This window comes from Saccopteryx leptura, chromosome 4 (assembly GCF_036850995.1).
Source record: "Saccopteryx leptura isolate mSacLep1 chromosome 4, mSacLep1_pri_phased_curated, whole genome shotgun sequence".
Lineage (NCBI taxonomy): Eukaryota > Metazoa > Chordata > Mammalia > Chiroptera > Emballonuridae > Saccopteryx > Saccopteryx leptura.
Genome location: NC_089506.1, coordinates 222,598,591 through 222,615,012, shown reverse-complemented (window position 1 = coordinate 222,615,012; position 16,422 = coordinate 222,598,591). Strand labels below are relative to the sequence as shown.

At 48.6% G+C, this 16,422-nt stretch overlaps 1 protein-coding gene across 1 annotated transcript in view; it reads left to right on the top strand.

Annotated features, from left to right (window-relative positions):
• LOC136403995 (uncharacterized protein C16orf52 homolog B) overlaps positions 1–16,422 on the top strand; it is a 39,388-nt gene that overhangs the window by 22,788 nt on the left and 178 nt on the right. The window contains exons 2-3 of the mRNA XM_066383448.1: positions 6,460–6,672; positions 13,436–16,422. The exon at positions 13,436–16,422 is cut by the window's right edge and continues 178 nt beyond it. Of these exons, the coding sequence (XP_066239545.1) occupies positions 6,460–6,672; positions 13,436–13,620 (398 nt within the window). The 3' untranslated portion in view covers positions 13,621–16,422. The remainder of the gene's footprint in view (positions 1–6,459; positions 6,673–13,435) is intronic.

Sequence of the window (16,422 nt, the reverse complement as noted above, 5' to 3'; positions counted from 1 at the left end):
GCTCGTAGGGAAATCTTGTTCCGACCGCTAGCTGACTACCAGGTGACGTCAGTGAGCACACACCTTGCAGGACTGCTTTAGGGAAGTCAGTACACAGACGAACAGTGATAAACCCGGGGGAAGGGAGGAATGTGGTGTCCCTAGCTGTCACATTGTGTTGTTTTAAATTTCTAGTTGTCAACTAAATTTCAAGTCACATCAAGAAATAGGGAGGTCCGGCCGAAAGTAGAAGTGGTCAGTAGGAACCGCCTCTGAGGAGAGCCAGACATTGGGCCTGCTAGGCGGTTAAATCAGCTGTGAGAAACATGGTCCCCCAAAATAAAACCACGTGTGAAGCGCTGAAGGGACAGGAAGCCATGCCCACCCCTGGCCGTGCAGCCCAGTGGGTTAGAGTATCGTCCCCGAGTGCAGAGGCTGCTGGTTCAGTCCCTGGTCAGGGCACATACGGGAACGGACTGATGTTCCTGTCTCTCTCTAAAATCGATTAAACACTAAAAAAGAAAACAATGTCCACCACATAGAGAATATGTAATAAAGAGAGGTGGGAATTACAAAAAGAAAACAAATTCTGGAGTTCGGAAGCACACCACCCAAGATGAAGACGGGCAGAGGGGGCCAGCAGACAAAGGCAGGAGCGCACAGGGGTCTCACCCGAGAGCAGACAGGAGAGAGCGTGGGAGCCCCGAGCCGGCGCCCCGTGTCCCGGCACACACATGCCCGGCGTCCCGAAGAGCGAGAGGAGGGGCAGTAAGGCTATTTAACAGACAATGCCCCAAATCTCCAGCTTGGATGAAAAACTAATCTGCATATTGAAAAATCTCAACAAATTCCAGGTAGGGTAGAATCAAAGCAGTCCACACCTAAACACGTCACAGTCAAAACCCAAAGACAAGAAGGAAATCTTGAGAACGGGGGGTGGGGGTGGGGGGGTGGGGGGGTGGGTGGGTAGTGAAATCACAGGGACACGGGGTCCTCAGGACCATGAAAACTGACCGCCCGGCGGAAAGCAGCCATGCACCTCACGCGGCCCCGAGTTTCAGCCCTCCAGTGACACAGCTTTCTCAGGCGGTGCTGACACGCAGGCCTGGCTGGCAGTCCTCCTCACGGGGCAGCAGGCCCGCTCAGACCGGCTGCGCCCAGTCGTTCAGCAGGGTCTGGTCTCTAGGAGACAGTGTGGAAAATCCTTAGTTGGCGCACCCCACCAAGCAGGGCAGCGTTCAGTGTGAGCTCCTGCGGTGTGTGCTCCCCCACGGGAGATTCGAGGCGTGGGTGGGACGCTGTGAGGCCTGGTTTGCTTGCTTTTACTGCCTGCACGTCTTTGGTTCGGCTGCATTGGTTACCTAGGAAACAGCTGCACATGCCCGGGGAAGAGGGACGTGCGGAGGGAGGAGGGACGGATGGTTTGGGGGGTGGAACCACAGGCCCTTCAAGAAGCAGAAAAGCCTGACCTGTGGCGGCGCAGTGGATAAAGCGTCGACCTGGAAATGCTGAGGTCACCTGATTGAAACCCTGGGCTTGCCTGGTCAAGGCACATATGGGAGTTGATGCTTCCAGCTCCTCCCCCTTCTCTCTCTCCGTCTCTCCGTCTGTCTCTCCCTCTCCTCTCTAAAAAATGAATAAATTAAAAAAGATTTATCAAAAAAAAAAAAAAAAAAAAACTTGCTGGTCAAACAAATCAGCGACTTCTGCGCTGGGGCCACGCTGGGGCGCCAGGGAGTCACACCGAGAGGTTCCTGCAGGGCCTGTGAATGCGGGTGGTTTCAATAGAACTGGTTTCTTGTCCACCTTCATCCCGTGCCTATGAATTCCGCTTCGTGCCCTCCGCCAGAAGGTTCGGTTCTCTCCTGAAAAGCTCCTTTTTCTGTTTGGGATAAAAAGAAGCTACCTTAAAATCAAGCGCCCAGGTGCGTGATACAAACAGTGTCTAGAGAATTTGGGGGAGGTGACAGATCTTGATGAGTCAGTGTAAGAAAAAGGTCAGGTGGTGATTCTCTGAGGTAAAAGATGAAATTTAAGGAGCTGGGAAGTGGGTACAGTGGCTGCGCTTGAGAAGATCTCACGGTAGCAGCCCCATTGCCTTTGCAGATCCCTTTCCTCACAGTGCTCACGCCGCACACGCGTGTGTTGTGGATTATGTTGACCCGGAGTCCTAGTCAAGAACCTGGCTCTTAGCAGCAGTGTGGACGGACCACTGTTCGCAGCAGCCCTCGAATCATGTATTTAAGGAAAGTCTATTTTCAGCGGAAGCGTGACGGTGTTAGTTTTGGGATCCCTGGCCAGACAACAGTGCCAAGCACATGGACGACCCTCAATAAAATACACATTAGTGGACTGACTTTCCTGTGGATAGCGTGCCTTCCGGTGTATGCTGGCGTCAGCTCCCTTCTTCTGGGGTGTGCCGGCGTCAGCTCCCTTCTCCTTCCGGGGTGTGCCGGGTCAGCTCCCTTCTCCTTCCGGGGTGTGCCGGGTCAGCTCTCTTCTCCTTCCGGTGTGCCAGCGCCAGCTCCCTTCTTCTGGGGTGTGCCAGCGCCAGCTCCCTCCTCCTTCAGGTATGTGCCGGCGCCAGCTCCCTTCTCCTTCCGGTGTGTGCCGGCGGCAGCTCCCTTCTCCTTTCGGGGTGTGCCGGCGTCAGCTCTCTTCTCCTTCCGGTGTGCCGGCGCCAGCTCCCTTCTCCTTTCGGGGTGTGCCCGCGCCAGCTCCCTTCTCCTTCCGGTGTGTGCCGGCGCCGGCTCCCTTCTCCTTCCGGTGTGTGCCGGCGCCAGCTCCCTCCTCCTTCAGGTGTGTGCCGGCGCCAGCTCCCTTCTCCTTTCGGGGTGTGCCGGCGCCAGCTCCCTCCTCCTTCAGGTGTGTGTGTGTGTGCGTGCGAGCGCCAGCTCCCTTCTCCTTCCGGTGTGTGCCGACGCCAGCTCCCTTCTCCTTCCGGTGTGTGCCGGCGCCAGCTCCCTTCTCCTTTCGGGGTGTGCCGGCACCAGCTCCCTCCTCCTCCAGGTGTGTGCCGGCGCCAGCTCCCTTCTCCTTCCGGTGTGTGCCGGCGCCAGCTCCCTTCTCCTTCCGGTGTGTGCCGGCGCCAGCTCCCTTCTCCTTCCGGTGTGTGCGGGCGCCAGCTCCCTTCTCTTTCTGGTGTGTGCCGGCGCCAACTCCCTCTTCCTTCAGGTGTGTGCCGGCGCCAGCTCCCTTCTGGTGTGTGCGGTGTGTGCGAGCGCCAGCCCCCTTCTCCTTCCGGTGTGTGCTGGCGCCGGCTCCCTTCTCCTTCCGGTGTGTGCTAGTGTCAGCTTCCTTCTCTTCCAGCTCGCAGCGATGCGGACCTCTGTCTAGACAGGAGCCATAACTCGCCTTTAAAGGCTGACCATCTGTCAGGTTACTTATTCCCATTTGGTGTGTAGAAGGCACGGCCCTCATCTTCATTTTCTGACTCGTTCTGCTTGTACTCACGTGGTGTGGCCCGCGGGCAGGAGAGGAGCGAGGAGAGTCCTGCTCCGAGTTGCACAGTCTGCGGGCCCAGAGAGTTCAGTTTGCGCCCTGCCCCGCCCTGCCCTGCCCACCAGCCGGAAGGAGAGGCAGCAGACAATGCTCAGACCTGTTTTGAAGGAGAGGTGTTTTCAGAATAATTGACTGAACTACAGTTTTAAATAACTGCCAGCAAAAATAATTCTCAAATGTGAGTCAAAGCCCACTGGCTTATAGAGTCACCATGGGATGCTTTCCATGTATCTTAAGTTGTGAAGAATGTTGTGGCCATCGTCAGAATCCTCAGTGTTACATTTTTTGTCAAAGGGTCTCTCGTTGCCTGTTTATTTATTTTTTTTTTTTTAACAGAGACAGAGAGTCAGAGAGGGATAGACAGGGACAGACAGACAGGAACAGAGAGATGAGAAGCATCAATCATTAGTTTTTTGTTGCGCATTGCGACACCTTAGTTGTTCATTGATTGCCCTCTCATATGTGCCTTGACCGCGGGCCTTCAGCAGACTGAGTAACCCCTTGCTCGAGCCAGTGACCTTGGGTCCAAGTTGGTGAGCTTTTGCTCAAACCAGATGAGCCCACGTTCAAGCTGGTGACCTCGGGGTCTTGAACCTGAGTCCTCAGCATCCCAGTCCGACGCTCTATCCACTGCGCCACTGCCTGGTCAGGCTGCCTGTTTATTCTTAGAGCAGTCAGCTTTTCTGAAGGGGATGGGACCACAGAGGGTCATTTGTTAGAGGCCTTTTGCTGAGTGATCAGGAGCAATTTCCTGTTAGGAGTTCTTTTTTTTATTATTCATTTTAGAGAGGAGAGAGAGAGAGAGAAAGGGGGGAAGAGCAGGAAGCATCAACTCCATATGTGCCTTGACCAGACAAGTGCAGGGTTTTGAACCAGCGTCCTCAGCGTTCAAGGTCAACGCTTAATCCACTGTGCCACCACAGGTCAGGCCCTGTTAGGGGTTCTTGAGTTCTGTCCTAAAAGCCTTCTTTATTTCCAAAATTGCAGTATAATGCTTTATCATAGTAAGAAACACTATGTTTCCCCTCGAGGAAACTTTTCATCGTTCAGTGGGAGAACAGTTGTGCAAACCCCCAGTGCTTGCTCCCATCCTCCTCCCTTTTCTTACTGCAAGCAGTTGCCACCATACTTGAAAGGGTGGTGATGGTCACAACTGTCTTTTCATTGTTTTCAGAGCGGGTGGGACGGGGTTGTCCTGCTTTATGCATTTTTATGACGCATTCACTGGTTGATTCTGATGTGATCCCCGACCAGGGATCACCCAGAACCCGGGGCGTACGGGGTCGACACTGACCTGCCGCGCTGCTCTGGTCTGGGAATAGCTCCGCCCCCGGCAGCCGCTGGGAGGAGTGTGGTGACTACAGGCAGAGGTGACGACTCTGCCCCTCTCTGCCCCTTCACCCCCTCCTGGCACGGATCCCTTAGCCACCACGCTGCGCTCCTCTGGGTGCTCCAGGGTGGGCCTGGCTGTTAGGTGATTTGAGGGAAAAAGGGACAACTTGTTGGAGGTGTCTTCCTCCATTCTCCTGAGAGAGGGAGAGTCGGAAATCAATAGGAGAAAGAAGAAAAAAGAGAGTACAATTCAGTTTTGAGAGCAGAACTGATTTTTTTTTGGCTTCATTTTCTTTGAACACATTGCCCTGTTTCTAAACATGTATCCATGAAACCACAAGTTGCAGGAAAGCCTCTGCTTCCAAGAACCCCCCCACACACACCTACCCCCGCCCCCCCCCCACGTCTGTGTGCACGCACCCACCCTGGTCTGCCTCCTCCCCCAGGCAGCCCCCCAGAATGCCTCTGCGGGTTTTACTGCGGTCCTAAAAAAACAACAGGCACTTGTCCTAGGCAAGTGCTGTGTTGTTGTTCACATTGAGAAAATAAACGTCTATGGCTCCAGAAATTTCTTTCCCTGTCATTTTCACAGCAGTTTTCTCACTTGCATTTGCCTTGAAAGGGGGGAGATAGTTTTTACACAAAAGTAACATTTTGTTCTCAGTGGGGAAGAAGATAAGATAATTACCGTTTCACCTTCCTTCAGCTGGGTTTCTACAAAGGGATGCACCCCACCTTTGATAGAGGGGCTCCTTCAGTTTTTCCTGAGAACACGTTGGTGTAAAAGCAGCACTCGACGTGTCACAAAAATTGCTTTTCTGTTATTTGAATGAACAAGGAGAGGGGGGAGGTACTTCACGTCACCATCGTGCCTGCCTGCTTTTCCGGCCAAGCGTCTGGCAATGGTGTGGCGGCTGTGAACACTGTACCTTCTACAGAAATGGGTGAACTTACCAAACTGGGGGTGAGGTGGGACTTCCTGGTTTTCCCATTTTCTTTCTGTAATATTCTTAGACCACTTAATTTGGATAAAAATATATTGGTTCTAATTTAATTCATTATTTAATATGACTTTTGTATTACGCTTAAACATACCGTAGTTTTTACTCTATAAGACGCACCTGACCGAAAGACACACCTAGGGTTTTAAGGAGAAAAATAAGAAAAAAAGTATTCTGAACCCCATGGTGTGTTACTTAATAAAATACAGTATGTATTTTAAGCTTGCCTTCGTCTCCTGAAAAGTGTTTTTCTCCCTAGCCAAGGTGAAGGGGTGTGCGGTGCGTCTCGGCACCCGGAATACGCAAGTTCCCAGCAGGAACCTCCTCCCTCTCGTTCACTGTTCCCCTCCGGGAGCCTAGGAACAATGCCCAACTGACACAGTATTCAGAAAAGCACTTGCTTAGTGAATGATTAAACATTTCATGGCTTTGTGAGTTGTTGTTTTTTTTAAGTTCACTCTGTATGTTAAGCCGCCTTAGGAATCACAGCATTCTGCTGCAGAGGGGGCTCAGTGGAATGGAGTGCGTGAGCGACGCCTGTGGAGAGAAGGACGCTTGCTCTAAGAAGGGCAGGCAGGGGTCCTGGGGACTATCCCCTGCGTACGATAGAGCCACTAAAAGGTCCCCTTCTTTCCCATCTCCCCAGGAGCGCTCACGGTGGGCCTCGTGCGGCAATGTCAGACAATCCACGGACGAGAACGGACGTGCATCCCGCCGCGGCTCCCCCCGGAGTGGGTCACCACCCTGTTTTTTATCATCTTGGGGATCATTTCATTGACTGTTACATGTGGTTTGCTGGTGGCTTCCCACTGGCGAAGAGAAGCTACAAAATATGCCCGATGGATAGCATTCACTGGAAGTAAGTAACCTGTTGTGCTCGGTCATTTGTCTAGGAGGCATGTGGTCTCTATGAGGGCAGCAAGAATTAGTGATAAGGACTGTGTAACCACCAAGAGCGCCACCTGCGTGTGGCCGGCAGTACCCGCATAGCCCCACATCGGTTCTTCAGAACCCGCACCAGACCAGGACCTCCAAAACCTTGCTTCGTATGAAATGCTATTTTTAAAAAATTTTTATTTTTTTTGCTCACACTGTGACATGAGTGTTCCAGGTCTGTGACTCATAGCTGCCGCTAGCCCGAGTCTTTCCTCTTCTTGAAGGAATTGGTATCTTCTATCCAATAAAGATAAATCTAGACAAAAAAATATGACAAATGTAAATTTGATACAGGTGCTGTTGTACTTTTTAATACCCCTGATTTTTAGTTTCTTCTGTCAGTTGTGTGTGACCATGGAAGAACCAACACATTTGATATTTAATAATTGTTTCCCAGCATTTCTCACTCCGTTCACTAATGCCCAGGGCTGTGACATATTTATATATGGCAGAATTGGCTTAATTTCAGAGCATGTAAGAGGCTTCTCCCAAGTTGAAACAAAAATGCACAAAGAAAAGTTATTTTTTGTGGTTCCACTTTCTTGCCTCTTTCTCTCTAAAGCTGCTTTGCCCCAGGTGATTCTTTTCTTTTCAGAAACAGAGAGAGGGATAGACAGGGACAAACAGACAGGAATGGAGAGATGAGAAGCATCAATCATCAGTTTTTCGTTGCACATTGCGACACCTTAGTTATTCATTGATTGCTTTCTCATATGTGCCTTGACCCCAGGGGGCTCCAGCCAAGCCAGTGACCCCTTGCTCAAGCCAGCAACCTTGAGTCCAAGCTGGTGAGCTTTTGCTCAAACCAGATGAGCCCGCGCTCAGGGTCTCGAACCTGGGTCCTCAGGATCCCAGTCCAACGCTCTATCCGCTGCGCCACCGCCCGGTCAGGCACTCCCAAGTGATTCCTAACCAATGTCTGGAAACAGACTTGGTTATCACAAGTAGGGGATGCTTCTGACACCTCGTGAGTTGAGGCCAGGGATGCTGTACACATCCTGCACAGGACACGCACAGGACACGCACAGGACTGCCCACAGCAAAGACCTCTCTGGCCCCAAACGGCCACAGGGTCCTGTTGAGAGCCCTGCTGTCAGGTGGAGTGACAGTGCTGACGCCATCCTGTAGGGTTTAACTTTCTATTCAGTGCCTGGACGTCATCTCAGGTGACAAGTTTTACAAAATGAATATTGTGCCCTGTCCAGATGGCTCAGTTGGTTCGAGTATCGGCCCCAGCACAGAGATTGCCGGTTTGGTCCTGGTCGGGGCACAAACATGAACAGATTGAAGTTCCTGTCTCTCTCTCTTGCCGCCTTCCTCTCGCTCTAAAATCAGTCAGCAAATGTTTGTAATGAAAATTATAGCACAACTTATTTTCATTTAGAACTCGGGCTAAACGTAGGGTAACCCCAGCTCAGTCCTTAAGACCATAAGATAGGGGGTGTTAGTGCACGAGTCTCAGTCTGTCCCTCTCTCGGTGAAACTTGCTCTTAATGTATGTTTCTGGTTCTGTTGTTTTATTTTTTGTCTCTATATCCACCTTAACTTTAAGATTTAGTTCATAAAAAAATCAGGCACAAAATATCTACGTCCTTGTTAAGAAATGTGAGACAAAGTGGTGATCTCGTTTGAGGTCCAAGAGACCTCCCAGGACAGGGCTTTCGAGATAGCAGGGTCCAGAGGCAGTCGTAGAGACAGTGCTGCCGCATTCAAGGGTATTGATGAGGAACTGAAAGAGAATCTCTACTCAGAACTAAATGACAAGATAACCTGGAAATGTTTTCTTTGAATATATGTACCCTGATTTATTGATGTCACCCCATTAAAATAAAAATTTATTTATAAAAAAAAAAAAGAGAGAATCTCTAGTCACAGGTACAATCATTTGTCCAGATAGAATTCTTTATGTAAAATCAAAGAAGGATGTTTCTGGATTTAGTTGAAATTTAGGAATGCGTATGCTATGACTATGGAAAACTCTCTAACATAATTTAGCAAAGTAGTATGAGTCAAAGCAAGGATTAAGATGCTCACTGAGCCATTGTTTCTTGTGACCCAATACAGGGAGAGAACTAAGATTATCTTGTTTTTCTTTCCCTTCAATAGAAAATATTTAAGGATAGGTAGTTACCCAGCATTCAGTGTGTTTTTCCTTTAAAAAAATAATAATTTGGGGCCCTAGCCGGTTAGCTCAGTGGTAGAGCGTTGGCCTGGCGTGTGGGAGTCTTGGGTTCGATTTCTGGCCAGGGCACACAGGAGAAGCGCCCATCTGCTTCTCCGCCCCTCCCCCTCTCCTTCCTCTCTGTCTCTCTCTTCCCCTCCCGCAGCCAAGGATCCACTGGAGCAAAGTTGGCCCGGGCACTTAGGATGGCTCTGTGGCCTCTGCCTCAGGCGCTAGAATGGCTCTGATTGCGGCAGAGCGACGCCCAGATGGGCAGAGCATCACCCCCTGGTGGGCATGCCGAGTGGATCCCGGTCCGGCACATGCGGGAGTCTGTCTGACTGCCTCCCCGTTTCCAACTTCAGGGGAAAAAAAAAAAATAATAATAAATAATAATAATTTGGCCCTGACCAGTTGGCTCAGTGGTAGAGTGTCAGCCCAGTGTGTGGATGTCCGGGGTTCAATTCCCTGTCAGAGCACACAGGAGAAACGACCTGTGTCGTTTCAGTTCTTCATCCACCCCTCTCCTCCCCCTCTCACTTTTCTCTCTCCCTCCCACCACCCTCACCCATAGCCATAGCTCGATTGGTTCGAGCGATGGCCCCAGGCACTAAGGGTGGCTTCATGGCCTCAGCCTCAGGCACTAAAAATAGCTCAGTTATTTAGCAATGGAGCAGCCCACATGGGAAAAACATCACCCCATAGGGGACTTGCCAGGTGGAGCCTGGTCAGGGTGCATGTGGGACTCTGTCTCTCTGCTTCCTCTCCCTTCACTTAATAAAAAATAGAAACGGCCTGACCCGTGGTAGCTCAGTGGAAAAGCATTGACCTGGAACGCTGAGGTCACTGGTCAAAACCCTGGGCTTGCCCGGTCAAGGTACATGTGGGAGTTGATGCTTCTTGCCCCCTACCCCTTTTCTGTAAAAGGAATTTAAAAAAATAAAATAAATAATAAATAATCTAAGTTTTTAAAATAGTATACATATAATATAATTCAGAGTCTATGAAAGAGGCACTCGGTGAAGTGAGTGAGCAGTCTTACCTGTGCCCTGTCACTCGGCCAGGACCCTTTGCTGGAGGCAACCACTGTGCCTAGTGTAGTGTTTCCTACCAGAGGTGTTCCATGCATAGGAACATGTGTGTGTTGGGTGAGTATTCTGTACATGTGTGTTTACTCTGTTTATATTATCCTGTACCTTGATTGTTTAGCTCAGGACTGTATCTTGGAGTTAGTGTCACCTAAGGAAGCATAGTGCTGTGTTACTCTTAGCTTCCTTAAATACATAGGGTTTTTTGGGGGTGAGTGTTTGTTTAGCTTTGGGGGGATTATTTGTTTTTTAGCACAAAAGAGAGGAATGGAGAGAGGTGAGAAGCATCAACTCGTAGCTATGTCACTTCCGTTCATTGACTGCTTCCCGTATGTGCCGTGACCAGGGTGGTGGGGCTCCAGCTGAGCCAGTGAGCCTGCACTCGAGCCGGTGACCTCGGCGTTTTGAACCCAGATCTCTAGTGTCCCGGGTTGACGCTCTTTCCACTGCACCACCGTCCATCAGGCAGATAGATCGTTTTTTTGTCACCAGGGCTAGTCCACTGGGCGAGCAGTCCTCACGGGGTCTGGTGTTTCCATTCAGGCCTGGAACTGCCCTGTTGTCGACCATCATCTCTATTGTATACATTTCTGTGCCAGCTAAGCTGTGATCTTGGTAAGAATGGGGGGTGACGTTTTCCGCTGCGCTTACACAGTGGGCGATGTCTCGAGAGCTAGCTGCACATGGTGGGCTGGCCCATGCGGGGAAGGTCGCAAAGACGTGTCTGTGTTTTGAAGCCCGACCCTCCTTGTTTCCTTCGCCGCCCTAATTGAATTCTCATCGACCAGGGCACCTGGCGCCCAACGCACAGTTGTGTCTTCATAGGTTTGTTTAGGACCCAGAACTTAATTGTAAAATGTTGACAAGATATTATCATCAATGATACTTAATATAGTAACTTCACAGGTCCTGTAGCTTAAAAGAAAAATCATCTACCCATAGTAAATATCCTGGGAGAACCTGATTCTTTGGATTAAAAACCAAAATTAGACTGACTGAGAGTTCATTGCTTCCTTTAAATTTAATTAAGCTGTTCCTAACCAATTTGGAAAATAATTAAGTCTTATAAAATATTAAACTCTACTTTAAATATAGTCATTAAATGATTACTTTGTTATAATGGGTAGATTTTTATTTTACAATAGAAAATAAGAAAGTATAGAAATAAAGTTGGCACATCAATTAACAACAAACTGTAATATCTGCATATTTCTAAATTATTTTAGAAACATTGTTTTTGCTGTGGCCGCATAGCTCAGCCTGGAAGCACAGAGGTTGCTAGCTCAATCCCGGGTCAGGGCACATGCGGGAACAGCTCAATGTTCCTGTCTCTCTCTCTCTTCCTTCCTCTCTCTAAAATCAATAAAATAAACATTAAAAAAAGAAATATTGTTTTAAAAACTAATTGTATCCCATTGTTTTTATAGATTATCTGTAGATTGTTTCATTTTATTTACCAAACCATATTCAGGCATAAGAACCATTAGAACTTGGTGACACCTAGTACCATCAGGGGACATCAGCAGCCCCGATGAAACTTATTTACTGCTGACTTAACAACAGGAGCACCAGAAACTCTAACACCTAATTACGAGATTTTTCATTTGTTTTATGGTGGTTATCCAAAAGAAGCCAAATTTGCTTTTATAACATGATTTAGAGTGGTTATTTGCCTGAGATGAAATAGACTGTGTCTGTAATACAAAATAATTCACCTAAATAGTGAAAAATAAGGTTGCTGGTGTATCTCTTGAGAACGTCCATCACTTGAGAAAATGTACTTGTTAATACATTTCTAGAGAGCTTTCCAGGAAAAGACTCCTGTTGGCTTTTTAAGGACTCTGTTAAATTGTGTTGATTGTCTAACACAAAAGCAATTCGGGATAAGTGTCAGCCGATTTGTTTATCCAGGACTCTGCCTCTGTTCCCGGGGATAGGTCTAACTGAGAAAAGCTTTCTCATTCAGATAATAGTGGAAAGCCTCAATTCTCTACAGACAACGAATATAGTAATCTGCCTTCACATTGCACTGAAATGCTTCTGCCTCCAAAGAAATTTGAAGGACTGCACATTAGACCAAAGTGCTTTCAAAGAGCATCTACTGTTTTCTTGGAAAAGCTGGCTTCTGTGTAGGTAACTAGCCTTCGTTAAGAAGAGCATTCCTTTGGTAGCGTGCCGCTGGCTAAAACAGTGGCCTGTGCAATTACTTCCACGCAGACCATGGGTTTTCTGATATTTTTCTTGATACATTTTAGCAAATATTGGATTTCATTGTGTTTGTATATAAAACCCACCCCCATTTGAACCTCTGTGTGTTCAGAAACCTGACAGAGGTTGGGTATTTTTTTTTTTTTTTTTCATTTTTCTGAAGCTGGAAATAGGGAGAGACAGTCAGACAGACTCCCGCATGCGCCTGACCGGGATCCACCCGGCACGCCCACCATGGGGCAACGCTCTGCCCACCAGGGGGCGATGCTCTGCCCATCCTGGGCGTTGCCATGTTGCGACCAGAGCCACTCTAGCGCCTGGGGCAGAGGCCACAGAGCCATCCCCAGCGCCCGGGCCATCTTTGCTCCAATGGAGCCTTGGCTGCGGGAGGGGAAGAGAGAGACAGAGAGGAAAGCGCGGCGGAGGGGTGGAGAAGCAGATGGGCGCTTCTCCTGTGTGCCCTGGCCGGGAATCGAACCCGGGTCTCCGCACGCTAGGCCGACGCTCTACCGCTGAGCCAACCGGCCAGGGCGAGAGGTTGGGTATTTTTGTTTGTTTGTTCTGACGTGGTCCATAAGAAGTGACTACTGACGATTTGCTAATTATCCCGGAAGTCTGAGGCTTTTCCTGCCGTCTGACTATGAATCCGAGTTGAGGCACCTGGTACTTCCGTGGACCTTTTCTCCTGTCCCTTCTAACTGATACCCACGGGGGGGGGGGGGGGGCAGAGACTCAGCAGAGGAACAGCCACGGTGGTGACGTGCACGGTTTCCTCAGCCCGTCCTGTCCGCCTGGCGGGGCGCCAGGGACTTGGGGCCGGGTCATTCGCACTGCACTGCCGGTATTTACTCCGTTTTCAGAAGGACCCAGAGGCCTAAGCTTACGTAGCCCGTAAACCGTACGGCTAGAACTTAACCCTCAATCCTGACTTGACATGGTCAAGAGTAAAATGTGCAGGTATTTAGTAGGATTAGGGGGCCTCTTTGAAGGCTAGTATTTGAAATTGTTGTAAAAGGCAAGCCCAGATTTTACCGAATTTGCCCGTTAGGCTTTGAGGGTATTATGTGATCTGGGGTCTATGCACATCTTTGGACAGGTGGTTCACCTGGGAACAGTTTTGACCATGTTATCCAGCCACAAACCTTACAGTCTTCTTTTGTACCAGATTTTCATTGTTTTCCTGATCACCAAGCCGTGTTACTAATGTTGTGTTTTGGTTTGTTTTACAGTGATCCTTTTCTGTATGGCTGCCCTAATATTCCCAATAGGATTTTACATCAATGAAGTCGGAGGCCAACCCTATAAGTTACCCAACAACACAGTCGTTGGGTCGTCTTACGTACTTTTTGTCTTATCGATTTTCTTTACCATCGTAGGGCTTCTGTTTGCTGGCAAAGTTTGTTTACCAGGCTGATGAATGTCTAAATTGCTTGACGTTTATGATTTTTATTTTTATTTTCGTTTTATTTTTATTTTTTTTAACTTTTGGAGGGTGGGTAAGACAAAAGGCCCGGCATCTGAGTCACCGTCGCCTTAGGAAGGTGCTCGAGATGAGACGGATGCAGGAAAGAAGAGAAATGCTTTGATTTGTTCTCACTGTGCACTTTGGATTTTTTTAAAAAGAAAGAAACGAGAGCCTTTTCCGTAACCAAATACAGACAGTAGTGACCACACCGCCTCAGCGTGGATCCAAGCAGTCGGTCGGCACTGTGACGGCAGCAGGGCGGGGCCGGGTGCTTTTCCACTGAGAAGCAGGCGGCCCTTGGTGACTCTGTCGCTCCGTTCCTAATGTCTAGCGGACTCAGTTGAGGGGGAAAAGTGTATTTATGAGTCATGGTGGACTAAGGGGTGCAAGAGAGTTTCCTGTGGGGCTGGCCTCACCTCCTGAGAGAGCGGTGTCCTGAGCTTCCTGTCGCGGGCGGAGCCACAGCCCCGCCCGGGTGGCCATTGCTCTGCCACATCAGGACGCCGGGAGATCAGACCCTGTTCGCTAACGTGTGTGTAACGGTTCTGAGATTCCCTACTCTCTGTGTACAAAGCAAACGAAACGAAGAAACACACAAAAGTCAAACACTAAGAAACATGTTGTGGGGGGGGGGGGAAATGTTCCTTATATTTATATAAATATATATATAATATATATATTTTGCTGATGCAGTATACAGTGTGTATATATGTGTGTGTGTATGTGTATGTGTATGTGTGTGTGTGTGTGTGTGTGTGTAAATTTATCTACACACACATGCCAGTAGCTCCCGGAAGAGAATTCTGAATGCTTTGCTAGCAAAACACTGTGGTGTGCAAACCTAGAACTCAATAGAAAAAAAACAAAACAAAAAAAAAACAGAACAAGCCATTTATCTGAAGGCTGCGTAGTGGAGAGAGTCTTCAGTTTACCTCATTCTTTGTAACAGCCCTTGATTTTAACAGGTTTTTTGTAATAGGTACAAACAATCCCATATCTTTCTAGGTGCAATTTTAAGTTAAGCTAAAATTCTTTATAGGGTTAATTTATTTGTATATGATAGTAGGAAGTCAGATCACGTCAAACCTTGTAATCTGGGGAGTTTGACGCTATTTAAATTATTGGCGACTGTTGTCTGTTGTACAGAGATTGTTTTTCTGCCGGCTCAGTCTACTCCACTCCTAACGCGTTTTCTGTGTTGCAGCACACAACTTGGCATAGATACAAAAGTTCCGCTAGTAATATCAATTCACAATATTTGGTTATTGAACAACACTGGTATTACTCTGCTATAAAAAAAAATAATAAATCTAGGTTCTTTTCATCTCCAAGCATCGCTACATCTTTACCAAAAACCTGAGCAATACAGTATTTTCCTGACTTGCTGTATGCCTTGTTTGCTACAAGCTAACGGTTTTGCATTTCCTTTAAAGGGCTGTACTAAACCTGCAGCTTTCTGTTGTTGTTTTTTTCCCTAAAAGAACATAGCCCAGAGGAGCCTTGACCCCACAAGTGGTTGTGAGATACAGTGTTTCTCTTCTCCAGTCTCCACGCCTTCCTGTCAGTGCTCGGCTGCACTCTCCTGTTTGCAGTGTGGGGCAGGAGCGCCCCTCGTGGCAGTGAAGCCCAGTTTTCCTTCTTTGCGGTAAAACGACAACCCAGATGCCCCTGCCCGGAGGGTCCCCCTTCACGTGAACAAAGGAACGCACTTTTTAAAAAACAAACCTAGATTATAAACCGGAGGATGATTTCCTTAGAGATGGGGCTGCCCCCTCAGATGTTCAAAGTAGGGAAGGGAGAGACCTGGTGCTTCCCACACCAGCTCTTTTCAAGTTCACGCCCGTTAGGTCCGCAGTGTTTTATGGTGGCCGACACCCGTGGTCTTGTGGCTCCCTCCGGGTGGGGCCGTGGGGGCCACCGGCCGGTGCTTCCTTGAGTTCCACGCTTTTCCTTCCCAGGGTCAAAGAAACCTAGAAAGATGCTTGAAGGGACTGTTTTCCCCCAAGTGTTGCAATGTCTAGTCGGTTCTAAGAACACCCCTGGACTTGCTCCATGGGCATTGGGATTGCCGTTCCCGGGGGGGGGGGGTGACTGAGGTCCTCCGTCACACGGGTCACTTTGAAAGAAGGAAAGCTCTCATTGTCACCATCATACCACTGAGATGAAGTGTTAGCAAAGCATGGTTCAGATTACTTTACATGACCAAGAGCTTTTCTCTTCTAAAAGATGAATTTTATTGTACATAGTTTCTCAGAATATTTTTTAACTGGATCGTGAGCACGGGGAGAGAACGGTTCCGAGCTGCTAAGAGTACCCCCGCTGTTCACGCCTTGCCCTGACAGTGGTATTGCAGGATGACAGGACGTAGGGTTTTATTTGTACCTGTTACCCAGACGATCCCGTTGTCTCTACTCCCGTCACCGTCTCGGAGTTCCAGTGAACAGCACACGAAGGTCTGATGGGGGGGAACTCCCTCTAACCAGTCAGCACCCCAGCCCCGGGTCAAAGCCGTCCCATCCAGTCGAGTGTGAGTCAAATCTGTGCTCCTTCCAGACCAAATGCTGACGTGGACTCATTCGTATCAGATTCCGTACCCCCTACAAGTGAAAAGAGAGACAACTGGCAGGAAATCCACTATAAGTACTATAGATAGTACAGTATTAATTTATAGCAGGAAACCATAGCTGTAAACTGTATATAAAACACTGTTCGTTGGGTGCAATCATTTGTCACACTTTTATCTGTTACATT